Genomic DNA, 18,024 nt, shown 5'->3' with positions numbered 1-18,024 from the left:
GGGAAGTGAGAATAGTTGGGTGCCAGATGGACTGTTTAGAAGTATTACTTTTGGATAGATGATGATTGAGATAGAGTTGTGAAACTGTGACAAAGGATGTCAGTGAGATAGTGGATTTTCTAATTAGATTAAGATTGAGACTTGTCACATTGAGTCTATGTTTGATCTAATTTATGTAAACAAAATTACTCCTTGTGGTTTAGTGAGTATCTTTCTAGCCCAACGGAGGAAAAAAGGGGAAGGGGAAATTATGAGAATTTGGAGAAAATGTAGCAGGTCTGGCTACAAATTATATTCTAGGTGACAACAGAGCAGAAGCAGATCCAATTTTTGCTGAAATGTTCTTTTAGTAGTAACTTAAAAGTATGTGTCTTGCTAGTGTGTTTTATTTGTAAAAGGGACAGAATTCCAATTTTTAGTGACTTGGTGAGAGTAGAGAATTCCCAGCTAAGTTAGTTGTTTTGGACATGGACATATAAAAATGTACATGTTGTGTAGAGTTTGAAATAAGTAGTTGATATTGAATGACTGCTGGCATGTATATAAATAATCTTTCAGTAATTTTGGCAGTTTGTTGAATGATAAGGGCAAGTCAGCCTGTTTTCCTGATGTGAGAGACACATGCAGAACATAAATGTACTTATACCATGGTCATATAAAAAGAGGAAAACAAAATTCTCTGCTATTGTCAAAAGTACTTTTGGGTAAACATTTTCAGTCGATTTGCATTCAGCCAAGCTGCCTTTAACAAATTGACACATTCCAATTGTTAAATAATTCCTAAATATTTCTAGAACTATTGTGACATGGAGATTTTTCCTGAACATTATCTGCCACTTACAGTACAATACAGCCGGGATAGTGTTTCACAGGGTAAGGGTACTTGAAGGAAATATAGAGCATTTCCTACAGAAAGGCAAGCAGAGAAGTAAGGTCTCCTAGGGAAGTAAGTTGAAGTTACCTGCCTTGAGCATCATTTTATGGCTGTTAGTAGTGCTGAAAGGAAGGTTCTAGATTCCTGTGGAAAGAGCTAGAGGAAGTTCACTCCTCCTCAATTCTGTTTGAATTGTATCTTTCCCTTGCTCATACCGCTACTCCTCATTTTATTTCATTTTACTGTCTGGCATGCAATTGCAATGTCTTTATGCTCTGGCATCATACAGATGGAACTTACAACTTCAAAATGAGACCCTCTGTAGTTATACCACTGTTTTGTCCTCTTCCTGAGGTACCTTTTGTTATATAACGTATTTTACCTTATTACATTGTATATTACTGTAACAGGAATTTTCATGTAACTTCTATGTTATGTGTGCTTCCGTATGTAGACTGGAATTTGTCTCCTCGGGTTATGGGAATGTACACGGACTGTTTTTGCTATTTGTGCTATCATCTCATGTTTGTATGTAGATTTTGCTATTGTACCATTATTTTATATTTGTATGTAGACTGGAACTTTTCTCCTCGGGTCTCCACTGAAAATGGGCCCTTGGCTCAGCTGGACTAACCCGGTTAGCAAATGTCAAATAAATAAATATAAATAAAATAAATAAATTACCTGGGTGAAAATGTGTAACTGAAGAGCACAGAAGGAAGGAAACTTGCTGGGTCTCTATTCCAGGATATAATGAAGAAAAATTATGACACCAAAGAAAGAAGCCTGCTGTTACAATGAATTTAGGGAAAGTGGAATGAAGAGTTGGCCCCTGTCAATAAGCTGGAAACAGTGTTGTATTCTTATCCTGTGCAGCTTGTTAACTTCATATAAACACTGTTTTGTTCTTTTGAAGTGTACTGTGGCACAAACTGAAACCTTGAAGGTGACCTAACAGTGAATGCAAACTATATGTCTTGTTTTTGGTTTACCCCTCCCTAAATTTAAAGGCAGAGAATTTTTGTAGTTCTGTTGACACTGAAAAATAAACTTTATTATAAACCATAAGAATTAGCTCCATAGTCTGTTTTTGTTACTAACCCAATCCTACTTTTATCACAATATTTTATTTGTTGGTCCAGATTATAGGCTTGGATGCATTGAGTTCTCCATCTTGGCAACATACACTTAGTGAAGACCATCTCCGGAGTGATGGTTTGATTTATTTGTGATTTGGTTGGTTATATCCATACAGCAGATTTAGAACTAATAAACATTTGCTTGGTTTGAATAACAGTATGGGTAGTTCTACGTTGTGACTATATTGTGGTGTATTGACGTTCTACCCAACTGAACTTTAGTAATGATGCACAATGCTATATTTTGTTTCAGAGGTTAGCTGAATATCTAATGATATCAGTCTGCTGTGTAGGTGTTCTTGAATGCTGGTTAGGACTGACAGTTGGCTAGGGTGTAAGAGAGTATGTGCAGTTTCAAAATATACTTAGTTAAAATGGCTTCTTTTTGTATGGCATGCCCATATTTCAATTACATTTGCATATAACATAATTAATGCATTTGTCAAATGTAATAGTTTGAGTTATGATTACATCTAGCCACTTGGTAAACAGCAGTCACCAAAAAAAACAGAAGGAGGAAGTTAAAATGATTTTAAAAGCTGTGAAACAGATTGTTCTGCTGCATTTATTTTTCATGTGGCAGGCCAATCTGAATTACAGCTTTTAAAGCTCTGTGAGGAACAAGGAAACAATTTCTTGCCGATGTAAAACACTTTGTGCTCTGGCAGTTTCATTCTTTTCTCTGTATCTCACAAATTACTAGAACTCCATGTACTATAAATAATTATGTGACAGCACTAATTGTGATAATGTTTTCAAAACTGTACCACACATTGTGCTCTTCTTGTGTGTTTTTCTTTTATTGTCACTCTCTCTCTGTCTGTCTCTGTCTGTCTGTCTGTCTCTCTCTCTCTCTCTCTCTCTATGTCTCTGCCTGTCTGTCTCTCTCTCTGTCTCACTCTCTCTGTAAATGGTAGAATGTGGAGTTGGTAAACCTCTATGTAATACATAAAATTATGATAAGGGTTTCTCTGATCATAGCCAAGCAGTTGTATGTTCTCAGAATGGATGTCAAGATTCACCTCATAAGCTTTGCTTTGAAGCTGAAATTAATTTTTATGTGTTTTTTCAAAAATACAATAACTTCACTATGAGCAGAGAGCCTATTATAATTTTTTTTATAGCAGACGGTTCCTAGTGATTATGTTCCAAAGAAGGCAAAAAGATAAGCTTGTTATGCACCTCTGAATGCAGTTATAATTGTATCTTATGTTGCTGAACATGAGGAAGCCAACACAGACTAAAACGTCTTACAGCTTTTCCCGGTTAGAGATCGCCACAGTGGAACTCCCGTCCGCTAATGATTGACAGTGGATTTTTATGGTGCCATGTTGCCAGCCCAACGCCCAACCTTCAAAGAAGGCATGCCCATTCATGCACGCACCTACCTGCATGTCTTTAACGTCACTCAACCATGGAGAGGACATGCAGACTCCACACAGAAAGCGCTCCAGCCACGAATCAAACGGGAGAACCTCTTGCTGTGAGGTGACAACGCTAACTGCTGCACCACCACGGCCTGTAAAGCCAACACAGACTAGAATTATGATAAATTAATGCAACAAAAGTCTAAGGATTGTAAGAAGAAATAAGTTCTTATTTCATTATTAAACAAAAGGCAGTGGAGCAGACTCTTTTTGTCATGCAATCAACTGTGTCTAAATAAATTACTTTCTGAATAAATGGAAAAAAATAGAGTATTTTTTCTTTCAAAGGTCTCAGAGTCCCCCACAAACAGGTCAATAGTTACCTCTAAAGCTGTCCAATAACAGCCTTCTGCACTTGCAAGAAGCAGGAATCACAGTCCATAATACTCTGATGCTGTCCTGTAATCCCTGATTACTTCAAAGGATGATATCCAAGACTTTGCAAAAACAATCCAGAATGCAGCATTACACCACAAACCGATGCTCCAGGCAAGCATTCTCCCCCTCTGTGAGATTTGCTTCTCTCGTTTGTTTTGGGGGGAGGGGTTTGGTGTGCTGATCGGAGAAGGAAATTGTTTTCCTTTCTTGAACTTTTGTAGATTCAATATTTAGAGTGTTCAATATTATGTACTTTGAACTTCTTAATACTACCGTTGTACGTTTAACATTAACTATATAATACCTTCCTGTCATGTATGTATATCTACCTATCTGTGTGTGTGTGTGTGTGTGTGTGTGTGTGTGTGTGTGTGTGTGTGTGTGTATAAATATATATATATATATATATATATATATATATATATATATATACATATATATATATATATATATATATATATATATATATATATATATATATATATATATATATATAGTTCCCCTTTAGAATCTCGAATTGCTGAAAGCTCGAAATTTATAAGCTCGAGCCCAGAATCTCAAGTTTTCAGTAACTCAAAATTCTAAAGTGGACATAAAACACATGCAAACATGTCTTTACAATGTTTTTGGAAGGGGGCAAGCCCCCTGTACCCCCCATGTGGGGCGCTGTGCCTCCCACACACCCCTACTTAAATATACCAACTCCAAGATCACACTACAATGGTGATGAGGGAAATCTCCCATTCTGCGCTGTATACAGAAGCGCACAACGGGAGAATTTCCATTCCTCCACCATAGTGCAGTCACGGAGCTGGTAAATTTCAGCAGGGAGACTGCAGGGGGACTCGGCCCCCTGCATACATGTCAGTAAACTTTCTTTTTTGTTAGTTGTCTCCCCATCACAAGTTTGAGTTACTGAAACTCGAGATTCTGAGCTTGAGCTTCTGAATTTCGAGCCTTTAGTAACTCAATCTTGTGAAAGGGACCATATACATATATATATATATATATATATATATTTTATATATATATATATATATATATATATATATATATATATATATATATATAGGTTCATAGGTTGGTACTAGGCTGTCAGCCCTAGGGCCTATATAAGCCTAGCCATAACAATTCCCTGGCTATTTCTTCCCACAGTATTTACTTCCCTGGACCCCTATCTAGCAGGGCGACTGACATGAAGCCCGGGGTGAATTTCCTATCTCCCATCCAATCATCAAGGTTCCTTTTGAAGAGGGGCAAAGAGGTGCTCTGCTTGACATGTATGGGCAGTCTATTCCAGAGTCTGAGGAGTCTCTGGTTCAGGAACCTATCCCTCCAGTATGTTTTGTTCATTGTGATGACAAGGTTTAGATCCCTGGAGCGTGTGTCTCTGAGGGATTGGGATTTCTTTAAGTGTAGCATGTCCAATAGCTCTGGGTTTGACATGACCTTGTATGTTAAGCAGAGATCGCCTCTGAGTAGACGATATGCGACAGAGTGTAGGTGGAGTTTTTTTAAACGGTCAGCATAGGGCATCTGCTTTAGGCCTGTGATTCTTTTAGTGAGGAATTTCTGCAGCCTTTCCATTTGCTGCAGATGTCTTGAGAGGTACATACCAAATGGGGCGTTGTATTCTATAATGGGTCTAATGAGGGATGAGTACAATGGGACAATGACTGCCTTTTTTCTGGATGAAAAGCCCTTAGTGATGAGGTGTGCCACACAGAAGGATTTCCTGACTGTGGTGGTGATGTGGTTATCGAAGGTTAGACCACTGTCCACCTGTGTCCCTAAGTCTCTCATCACACTTTTGATGTTTAGTGTACGGCCACCTATGTGGTAATTCACGGGTACATAATTTTTCCCAAAGGGGATAACTATACATTTCTTGGCACTGAGCTTGAGCACATGGCTCTGGCACCAGGCATCTGTTTCTGTAAGGCCCTTTTGTAGAATATCTACATCATTTGGGGATTCAATAATGGCTCCCAGTTTGCAGTGATCTGTGAACTTTGTTAGCCAGAGTCCCTTAGTGTTGGCCTGTACTTCAGAGAAGTAGATGCCAAACAAGAGTAGTCCCAGGACTGAACCCTGAGGTACTCTACTTGTCCTTTGTCTGGAGCTGTATTGGAGTCAGCTACTTTTACAGTGTGGGTTCTGTCAGTAAGTCAGTTGGCAACCCATTGAGTGATGTAGGGATTAATGACCAGCTTAGTAAGTTTATCTATGATTCCAGAGTGGGTGATGGTGTCAAAGGCCTTGGCGAGGTCCAGATAGGCTGTGTGGACCACCTTACCCTTGTCCATGGCTCTGGAGACTGATTTGAAGAAGTCAATCAGGTTCAGGAGACAAGATCGTCCCTTCATGAACCCAAACTGCGTGGGGTCCAATGTTTGAAGGTTGCCAATGTCTTTCTGTGTGTGTATACATATATCTATATCTATCTATGTATCTATATCAATATATACAATGATATATACAGATAGTTAGATATAGATATAGTGTATGTATTCATATCAATATCTATCTCTGTCTCTACATTCTAACTCCCTGACAAGTTACTAACTGTCAAGACAACCCAGGAATGTGAACAGTATTCTTTAATAATAAAACACAAAAATGTACATTTATAGGGGGCAATCCTCTGTACCGGCAATTCTGAAGAGCTGCAGTCTATTACTTTTATAAACCACCTGCAAGGTTGCACTATTATGGGAAAGGTAAAATCCAGCAAAGACTGACAAATTCACCTTTCCTATAAAAGCCCTGCAATCACACATGTGAGATCAAACAAATGAATATTGATCACTAGTGTTCTCTCAACAAGTCTGGCTCCTTATATCACATGCATTTGCTCAGTTTTGTGTATTTGACATTCTACCACCCTTCTAACTATACTTTCGCCTTACCCTTACTTCCACCTTTCTCATATCCACTTAAATGCCCTGTGGGTTTCTTCTCCACCACCCATTCAAATAGTTCATTCCATTCATCTACAATCTGATGCATGTGCCCCTCCTTCAAATCTCTCTGATATGATCTTATTTTACTTATTTATTTATTCATTTATTTATTGCATGTATCCACACATTTATGTACTTACCAGAGAACAATGGCGATCTCTCAGGACCATATTCTGGCTCAGTGTTGGACAGAGTACAAAAACTAAGACATACATGCTATAATCATGACTATAGAAAACTTTGTTAGGTTACAAGTGAACCTAAAATCAGAACATGGAGTATATATACAAAGCAGTGTTCTCAAAGCTGTACATAAGACAGATTTAACTGTTAAACAAAAATATTCACATTTATTTACAATATTCCAATTTTTGTTATGAGGCAAATAAAAAGATATATATTAATGGAAATTTTAGATGTTTTACAACTTACAGTTAGAATCTATGTGACCTTGGAAGGTAATGCTGTGTTGTTGGAGGGAGTGGATAAAGATATTGCTTTATTTAGAGGTGACTGTGCCAAGTCATGCCATTGGTTTTATAGCAATTGCAAGTCACAGCTTTGGAAAAAAATAAAAGTTTGTCTGGAATATAGGGTAGAAACACTATGAGGTTTATGGTTGCTGGGAATCATTTTTAAGTTGTATCAGTAGAATGTCTCATCATTGTGTTCTGATTTCAAGTTATAACAGCACTACCTCCTCTATCCTCTATTCAGATTATTTTCCCTGTATCCCATAGATCCTTACATTAGCTTTTCTCTGGAATACTTCCTGTAGGCTGATGTCCTTATTCATACATTCCCTCCAGAATTACATGCAGAGTGGAAGGTATGATCTGATCAAGGTCCTATAGAGTGAAAACATTACTCTTTAATTCTGGACTCTATCCCAAGGACTCTTAAATACACACCAGCATGCTGTTTGCTGCTGACAACACCTTTTCAGTCTTATTATGGTGGTCTAGTCCAAGTGTGATCAACACCCCTACGTTATTCCCCTGCTCTGTTGCATATCACTTCCCTTTCACTCACGGCTTATACGTTACTCCAGAGTTGTTGTAGACAAAGTACAATATTTTACACTAAACGTCAACTTCTTCCTCACTGTCCACTTCTTCAACATTTCTAAATCCTTTGCTGGAATCTCTCCCCATCCTTCACTGTTGCACCATTCTTTATGTTAGCATCAAAGAGGCTGCTTCTGTTATCTGTTGCCTCAGAAATGTTTGATACAAACATACCAGAAATACTAGAAACAGGACAGACTGATGCAGTAGTCCAATGGTCGCTTTCTTAATTTCTGACATTATTCCTCTCACCACAGCTCTCTGCCTTCTATCCTTCAATCATGCAGCTACCCAGGTCCTCAATTTTGGTCTTGCCCCACCAAACTCTTATGTTTTCCTATCAATTTTTTGTATGGGATAGAGTCACAGGCCTAGCTGGTCCAGGTAGACTATATCTACTTGCATTTCCCCACTAAAGCTGATCTTTAACCCAAACACAAAACTGTTTCATAGTTGACAAATGTATAATTTTTTCATATTTTCCTTGGATGCTGGATATATTTATTTCAAAATGGGCAAATGCAAGTGTTAATACACTAGTGGTTCAAAATGTGTATGATAAATATTACTTTGTTTTCTGATCATCTTCAAATCTATTTCAAAATGTCTCCAGGCTTACTTCACATCATTGGGAAATATTTTTTTCTTATTCCTGACAAAGCACAAAACCACAGCTCTAGATACCCATTTTGGTAATTGCATGGGTGCTTTAGAACCTGTGGCACATTTTAAAATGTGGCATTTTATGAAAAATCAGTCTGTAACAGTAAGCAATAAACAAGATTGGACATGCATAGTACAACTTACATCATCACAAGATAAACAATGGTAGTACTGTACAATAAACCATAAATATATCTACAGGTCTTGTTTCACCAATGTAATGTCAAAATATTGTAACACTGTGATTTACTAGTTTGTAACTCTCACTGCCCTAATATGTAGTTGCACTCATTTAATTGTTAAAGTGCTGCTCGCCACCACGAGTATGTACACCTGGTATTACGTAATCTCTGCCTGTGTATTTTCATTTTATAAATAATGAAACAAATGTTCTTTTACAGACAGCCAAGAAACACTCAGAGGAGGGGGTTTCAAGAATAATTTCCCAGTTCCATATGGCGCAGTATTTCATATGTGAGACAAAAAAGAAAAACAGAATATGTTAAATGTGCCATAAAAAAAACATTTTTAACAAGTCACCAGGCAGGGATTCCCAGGATATTCATTCTTTAATATAAACATTTGTCTCTGATAAAGCATGCTAATTCCAGAATGTCCTTAGGTACTTTCACAACTGTAAGTATGTTGCTGCAATAAATCTCAAACAACAAATATCATGTGGGTTCAGATGTCTATCCACGCTATCCTTTCATGGGAATGAAGTCAGCTTTGCTTGACAAATCTAAAAATCCTTTTGGTGCTTAAGGTTACTATCACATAATACATTTCTGAACCAAAGATGCCAAACCTACCATCAGAGATAGTCCTACTAGCCCTCTCCCTTTTGTGGGGTATGGACTCACTGTGCTTGCTCAGACACAATTTAGGAAGCCTAACTTCTATATCTCCTTAAACAAAATGTGCCACTTTCTGATATATGACCTATCAGGTCTGTTGCTTAACAGATCTCACATTTGCCTTTAAAAGTGGAAAGTCAAAAAAGCAGCGGGTTCAATGCCCACACTGTGTACTTTGATTTATCTTCCAATACTGACAATGTAGCGCAACATAAGGTAGAAGTCATGCACCCCTGAGCATGCTATTCCACAGACAAGATGTTAAACTGAGGTCTCATCTGTTTGAATTGGTGTTAGCTTATGTGGATGTAAAAGATCTCATTGTACTTATTAAAAATAGTAAGGTGTTTTTCTTTACGTATCAACATATTTACAACTTATTTACATGTTTAGATATTTACATCAAGTATTACATTATTAGATTAGTATTTCACATACTTCTTAGGTCCCTATCCTCATCACATCCATCTTTTATTTTATTTAACACATAGGTTCATAGGTTCATAGGTAGGTACTAGGCTATCAGCCCAAGGGCCTACGTAAGCCTAGCCAGCAATGTTCCATGGCTTACACCACCCAAGAAAGTTAGTTTATTATTCTATTATTCCCAATTAGTTATTTTATTCCCAATTTTATTAAACACACTTCCTCACATTTACCTCTCTAAATAAATTACATTGCTGTAAACACCACTATGTCCACATTGACACTTTAAATTCTATTTAGTTGTTTAAATTGCCTGTATAATATCATGTTCATATCTAACATAAAATCATACTTAACAATGTGTTTATACTTCATCTAGTTGTTTAAATTGTCTGCATCATAACAATTTCATACCTGACATAAAATAATACTTAATGAGTTTATGATTCATCTAATTGTTTAACTTGCCTATATCATAACTTACATCTAACATAAAATCATACTTAAAAATGTGTTTATCCTTCATGTAGTTGTTTAAATTGTCTGCATCATAACGTACTCATATCTGACATAAAACCCTGCTTAACAGTGTGTTTATACTTCACAGTATGCCATAACTGATTAAATACAGAGGTTCCTCACAGTATTCCATGTCTTTTATTCTTGAACATTTTAAAACCACAGGCTCACTTGTTTCATCTAATTACACAAATTATAAATTATTTCTTCCTTCCTTTTCGATGGCATGGCAGCTTACTTACACTCTCCATAAATAAATCTTATATCTGTTGTACTAGTTGCAGTTTCTGTCTTCTTCAAGCTATTCAGGCCTTCCAATCTGCATGAAGATTTTGCTATGGAGCAGTTAAATAGAACACTATCATAATACTGTCATGGCATTCCTTTCTATTTTCAAATAACTCATCAATGTCATATTTCTACAATATCACCTTTCCTTGATAGTCTACTACTAATTCTTAATTACTTATGTTTTCCATTTTTTTCTTCATAATACCTTTCCAAAGTTTCTTATATTGTTTTAACATCAATTTACTCAACAACCTATCCTTATAATATTTAATTTATTATCCAATGTCAATGCAGTGATGCCAAACATACAATTGCATTTATGAATTCCACCACATCCTTTTACAATCTTGTTATACAAAACCCATCTTTTGACATGGTTTAGTCTTGAACCCCATATAGTACTAAATATTACCATCAACACGGTCTCTTCAAATGTTGGTTACATGCATACTTCTCCTAAATATGCTATTTTTCCAAGAAAACACAATTAATCAAATATATGTTTTTCATAAAATATATTCTAAATGTCTTCTTCAAATTGTTTAAAATATTAATTCTTTCAGAATTTCTCGGTGCTGTTCATTCTCCTTTTCTGACACACCAAGATTTATACCTAAAACCTCAAGCAATGTTAACAAAATAAAGTGTCTTTTACATTTACAGCCTCTCATAAACCTTTACATTTACTCTTAATTAATGGTAACCAGATTTTCCTCAGCATGTCTTCTGATATTTTTACAACTTCAACTTATCCCTCAGAAAAATTACTAAATCATCTGCATATGACATTATTAGTGATAAATCAACTTTGGATCTGTACTTCCACAGGGCATGCAGCATCTCCGTACCAATTTTCATTGCTACTGCATTCATGTAGCACAAAGACCATAATTTTATTTGTGTTCTTACCTCTTTCCTGTTTTATCTAACAACACATTTATCTTTCTTTCCTCTCTTATAACCGAGTTCTCACATGTTCTCGTTCTTATCTGCCAACAAGTATAATTCTCTATCTTCAGAAATCTATACTACTGTAATCTAGCAATTTTTTTTACATTTTTTACATTTTTTTACATTCAGTACTGCTGCATGACTTACTTGAAGTTACTATGCTTCCAGTTCCTACACATTCATGCACTTCCGCTTAAGGTCTCTGCACCATTCAGCCCAGTTCTCATAAGATTTTCATCATACCTACATGGTTACACCACAAGTGCATTAAACTATCTTTGATTAAATGACATTCTCTGTAAATACCTGTTCATTTCTTAATCCCTTTACATTTCTTCATTACCTACATATTATCACAAAAACATCCTCCTTTAGTTTCAAAATCATCCCTTACATATGTAAATTTCCTCTCCTCATTATCCAGTCTTTAGCTATCCATAATGATTTCCCTCGTTAACTCTTTTAACATCTTGTGACCAACTTCTACAACTTGTTCTTAATTATAGTTAAACTCTCCTACCACCATTATATCTATAGTAATTATCCTCATATCAGTCAGCTCATTTTTTCATATTTTAAATATAATCTTACACTTTGATTTCCAGAACTATAAAATATCCTAACTTCCCTATAACAACAGCTAAACTGGTTCTTCTGAATTATCACACGTAGCAGCTATGCCAAAACACAATTGGAAACCGAATGTTCACCCCACAGTAATTCAAACTGTGCCTTTTCTTCCTTTGTGAAATATCTAATATCCAACAAACATAATACACTTATTTTTACTTATTTATATCAATTCAATACCATCAGTCTCTTTCCATCATTCTTAATACATTTAACACATGCAGCCTGTATAACAAGGCTATCCTCTTTTCCCTTCTTTGTGTTAGTTTCACATGGATCTTCAAGTTCTGTTCTTTGCTTACTACTAATCTTCTCATTGTAGTATCTATTTCTGTAACCGTCCCATGTCCAATAAAAAATTCTTCTCCTACACCTTCATTTTGGCATATTTATTAGTAATTGATATGTTAGTAAAACTGTTCATCTTCTCTTTTAACCGCCCAAGATTACATTTTCTACTTGACTATCCTACACACCTTTTTCTACTTTTTCAAATACCTGTTCTACTACACCTGAAATATCAGTAGTTCTATCATTTTGTTTTTTTATATTACTATTTTTTCTTAATTCATAGTTAAGCCACGTGTCCTAGTTCTATCATTTTGTATTATTATATAAGCATTATCACTTAATTCAGAGTTAAGTCACATATGGCCTTCCTTACTATATCTACTACAAAACAAACTACAATTATGACATGAATGCCCCTTTCCCTTCACCATGGATTATTTTTTCATCTGCAAAGATATTATTGTCCACAATACCTTACTTTTCTTCTAATTTCACATTCATACATTTATCATGCTGAACTCTCAACATAATTTAATATCAGCAACTTTAAAGAGATCCAAATTTCCCAGGACTCAGCCCACAACTCATGATTTCTCTTCACCTGCTTATTCCAGTACATGACCTCAAATTCTTTAGAGAAAAAAAATTCAAACAATTCCTTCTCTTCTATAACATCAGTCTTAAATTGAACAGTCATTTTTTTTAAAATATCTAAATTCACTTGCAAAAATATATATAATCTGGCCATGGTGAAAAGCCTTTTTTCAAATTTATTAAGTTCATGAATCAAGAATATGTCCAGCATTCAAGTTATTGAAATGCAATTTCAACAAATTGATCCTTGCCCAAATATATAAAGGAAGGAATTTCTTGTGCTTTAAATCCCAAGGAAACAAGGCATTTATCCCATACAATAGGATTTCAGAAATCCTTAGCTGATGCACAAGATACATTTTGGTAAAAAAATAATTTATTATTTTCTGATACATATAATATTAAATAAAATCCCTATATGTCAGGGTGTGTTGTTTTAAGTTATAGTAAGACAAATAACTATTATTTTTGCATTTCTACTCCTTCAGATCAAATAGACAAAAAATAAATACATTTCGGTTGACTGGATGGAGAATGCAGCTGGGGCTTTGACCAAATACAACATTTGCACTAATGCAAATAGTACAACATAAACAAATAGCAAATGTAAACTATTTTTGCAGAGAACAGGTCTTCTAGCTCATCACATGTCTGTGTCTTCAACATCTACCTAAAGATATATTCTACCTTTTAAGAGGACACAGTTTCAGAGACAGGAGAAGTACTTGGTCTTGAGCTTATGTTGAAACATCGAAAGTTGAATTCGGCAAACCTCTATTCAGTGATTCAGCAACACTGAATGTTTGTTTAAGTGAATGTCTCTTTCAGTGAAAATCAGAACAGCAAATAATGTAGTAAGCAGGCTTTAATTGTAGTTGACTAACTGTTTACTCACTGTTCTGATTTTCACTGAAAGAGACGTTCGTGTAAACAAATATTCAATGTTGCTGTCTTGCTGAATACAGGTTCGCTGAATTCAAACTTTGATGTTTTAACATAGACCCTTTAGTTTTCCACAAAAACAGGTGATACTCATAGCCTTAGAGTTAGCTCACATTATTAGGGGTATGTGGGGTTGCAGTGTCCCCATATGAGAACATCAGGGCTTGGTCCCCTTTATTTTTTATCTTCTGCACAGTCAGGAGTTTCCATTCAGTCATTTTAGACCTGCCTCTGTCATTTGATCTTAAGAAGTAAAACTTTCTTTCAAAGCTCATTGTAAACATTTGTGACAGTTAAATTCTAAATGATGTCAATTACTGCAGTATAGTGGGTCAATAAGATAATTAAGAAGTCCCAAACAGTCTGTATAGGAAATATTTAGGATTCAGATTTTAAATTTCACATGATCACATCACCAGCTTATTGACAGAAATGTCTATTATTAGTGTATAACATGCTTAATTTACTAAAGTAGGAAACAGACTTCTCATGGGTAGCCACAGTGGTGCAGCGGTTAGCGTTGTTGCCTCACAGCAAGAGGTTCTCTGGTTTGATCCTCGGCTGGGGTGCCTTCTGTGCGGAGTCTGCATGTCCTCTCTGTGGTCGCGTGGGTTTCCTCCGGGTGCTCCGGTTTCCTCCCACATCCCAAAGACATGCTGTAGATGGATTGAACACTCTAAAATTGGCCCTAGGTGTGAGTGTGTGTGTGTATGTATGTGTGTGTGCCTTCTGTGGAATGTTGAGCACCTTGCTGGCAACTCAACACTGTAAAACTCCACTGCCAATCATGAGCGGACAGGTGATCCGCTGTGGTGACCCCTAACTGGGAAAAGCCAAAAGAAGAAGAAGAAGAAGAAGGAAACAGACTTCTTGTCCTTTATTCCAGTAGAGACAGTTTAAACTGGTTCAAATCTAAGTAAACATGCTCACAGCTGGACCATTCTGATAGAGTTTAATTGAGGTATCTTCTGTCCTCTGTCATACTTTTGAATTTATCAGTATAAACTTTTAGGAAGTATTCCATTTTCAAATGTAAATACAATATTTAATTTAAAGTGTTGTTAATTAGCTTTAACAACTGCATTCACAACATTTTATGACATATAATTCCTTTTCCTATTGCTATCTTAGTAACACTGAAAAGAAAACCAAAGCTCTTAGGACTGTTTAGTTCCACCATGATTTCTCAGAATTTACTTGGGACAATAATTTGAGCACAATGTCATTTTTATCCCACCTCAGTTTTCCACTAGGACTTTTTTAAACCTTGTTTTAGTCATGAGGATTATAGCACCCTTCTCTATTTATTCCCAAATAGGAGTGCATATTGTGCTACAGAACATTTTTGTTTTGTTTTGCCTCTTAAACTCTACGTCCTTAAATCCAACATTTGCCTGCATTTCTTTAGTGGATTTTTTGGATGATCATGAAAATAATTAATTAGTGAGGAGACACACCTCAGTTCCATAAGGCAATTTACTACCAAGAACCCCCAAAACTCTAGACAGAGCTAGGCAGCATTCCCGTGTCTCGCTGATTAAAGCTAGGGAGTTCCAATAAGGAGGAAGTTCATCCTTTGGAGCACAAGAGGAGGTACTAACTGTTCATTCCTCCCCTTGGACTGTTCTTTGAGGCTAAAGCTCCTACTAAGATATGGATCACCAGTACTGCAAGTTCGTGCCTTGCACTTGCACTATGCAAATGTGAGCTCTGATTACTTGGGTTGCACTTCCTCATTCATGAATCCTAAACAAAGAAATAGGACAGTTCTTAATAAGTGTTTTTTTTTCAGGAGGATCCCCTAGCCCCTCACACACTCCCATACTTATATATACCCTCCACAGTCACATAACATGGGGGGTAATAAACTCCCCAAAACTTGTTCTTAGCAGTATCAGATAATGCGGTATCAGATAAGCACCTGTTTCACTGTAATATAAGTGAGCAAGTAATTCCATAAGACTGAGCAGATTAATGACACATATGACTGCTGTGCCATGCAGAGGGGCCCATGGACTGGTTAATGTACACTGACAATTGGGGCAACTTGGGATAAATATGGCTAGGCTTGGAAGAGCCCTAGGGACATTAGCCTAGTAACTTTCTATGAACCTATAAACCTATATCAATCTTCTTCTTCTTTCGGCTTTTTCCCGGTTAGGGGTCACCACAGCAGATCACCTGTCTGCTCATGATTGGCAGTGGAGTGTTACTGTGTCGGGTTGCCAGCTCAACCTTCCACAAAAGGCACATACATGCACACACTCACACCTAGGGCCAATTTAGAATGTCCAATCCACCTACAACATGTCTTTGGGATGTGGGAGGAAACCAAAGCACCCAGAGGAAACCCACATGACCACAGGGATGACATGCAGACTCCACCCAGAAGGCATCACAGCCGAGGATCGAACCAGAGAGCCTCTTGTTGTGAGGTGACAACGCTAACCGCTGCACCACTGCGGCTGCCGTAAATGTAATTTCATTTTAACATATTAGTCATTTTTATACATTTTCTAATGAAGTTTATTTCATAATTACAAAGACACACATGGGCAATACTTTAGTAATCTGACCTATCTGACTGAAATATCGCTTGGTTTTCTCTCTCATCTCAAAACAACCCATTAGTGTGCAATTATGTTACTAATGTCCAAAGAGAAATAACCCATTAGTGTGTAATTATTTAACTGATGTCCAAAGAGAAACAACCTATTAGTGTGTAATTATTTCAGTGATGCCCAAAGACAAATAACCCATTAGTGTATAATTATTTTGGTACTTTCTAAAGAGAATGACAACTAGTAGCCCATGCAGTTCACAGTCAATAAAGTTCTAAGATCTCTCTCTCAGCTTTTCCCGGTTAGGGGTCGCCACAGCGGATCACCTTGTCTGCTCATGATTGGCAGTGGAGCTTTTATGGTGTTGAGTTGCCAGCCCGGCACCCAACCTTCTATAGAAGGCACACACATGCACAAACTCATGCCTAGGTCCAGTTTTAGCGCATCTAATCCACTTGCAGCATGTCTTTGGAGATGTGGGAGGAAACTGGAGCACCTGGAGGAAACCCACACAACCACATGGAGGACATGCAGACACTGCACAGAAGCCACCCCAGCCGAAGATCGAACCGGAGAGCTTCTCGCTCTGAGGTGACAACATTAACTGCTGCACCACCGCAGCTGTCCTAATAAAGTTCTAAGAAGATGAATGATGAAAAAGAAATAATCCTCATTATTATTTCTACTTTCTCATAAATTTAGTGACTCTTCTAAAGGACACCAGTTATTCTTATAAGACAAGTGCACCTGATAAACTGAAATGCTAATTTTGCTGTCACTTATATTTACTGAAACTAATTTTAGCCATAAGGAATGCATTAAATCACAAACGAAAACTGTATTCACTTTCTCAAACATTGGTGACTAACTTTTTGATGATGACATTTAAGACACATTTGAGACATATAACAACTCAATTAAAAGGTTCCTAAGACAATTATACATTATTTGAATTTGTTTATTAGAGCCTTTAAAATGCCAAAACCCTTAGTCTGTCTCATGTAAAGGGAATGGTTAAATCATATACTTACTTGTACGCTGCTACTGCAGTTATCGATGCAAGTTTTCCTGGCTTTATTATTTTCCCTCCAAATGCACCACCAACTCGTTTTACATGGCACATAATCTTGTTGCAGTGGGTACCCATCACCAAGGCAACCGACTCCTGTGAAAAATCAGTTTTGCATATTTAAAGGCATGCATTTTGCATCAAATGTGATTATATTCAAAACAGTAAATTTCACACCAAATAATGATCTTCAGATGTACAGTTTCATCTTACAAATCTTGTGATGTTTCCTTCTTTGCTTATCTTGATTTGGTTTCTTTATGGTGTAAAAATGTTTTTTGTTGTTCTAGGCATTACCAGTTTTTATGAATATAAACTTCCAAACATCTACAATAAATATACACGTGCTAAACTAATAATGAAACCATTTGAATTTGAATAT

General features: G+C 36.6%; 1 protein-coding gene across 1 annotated transcript in view; it reads right to left on the bottom strand.

The window, feature by feature from the left end:
- The window catches only part of LOC122807193 (aldehyde oxidase 3-like), a 1,326,697-nt gene that overhangs the window by 626,307 nt on the left and 682,366 nt on the right, over positions 1-18,024 (bottom strand). Inside the window, exon 22 of the mRNA XM_044078243.1 lies at positions 17,605-17,738. Within this exon, the coding sequence (XP_043934178.1) occupies positions 17,605-17,738 (134 nt within the window). The remainder of the gene's footprint in view (positions 1-17,604; positions 17,739-18,024) is intronic.

Source organism: Protopterus annectens, chromosome 7.part0, assembly GCF_019279795.1.
Source record: "Protopterus annectens isolate FY-2018-M chromosome 7.part0, PAN1.0, whole genome shotgun sequence".
Classification (NCBI taxonomy): domain Eukaryota; kingdom Metazoa; phylum Chordata; order Ceratodontiformes; family Protopteridae; genus Protopterus; species Protopterus annectens.
Note: the sequence above shows the minus strand (reverse complement) of the source record. Positions and strands in the feature narration are given on the sequence as shown.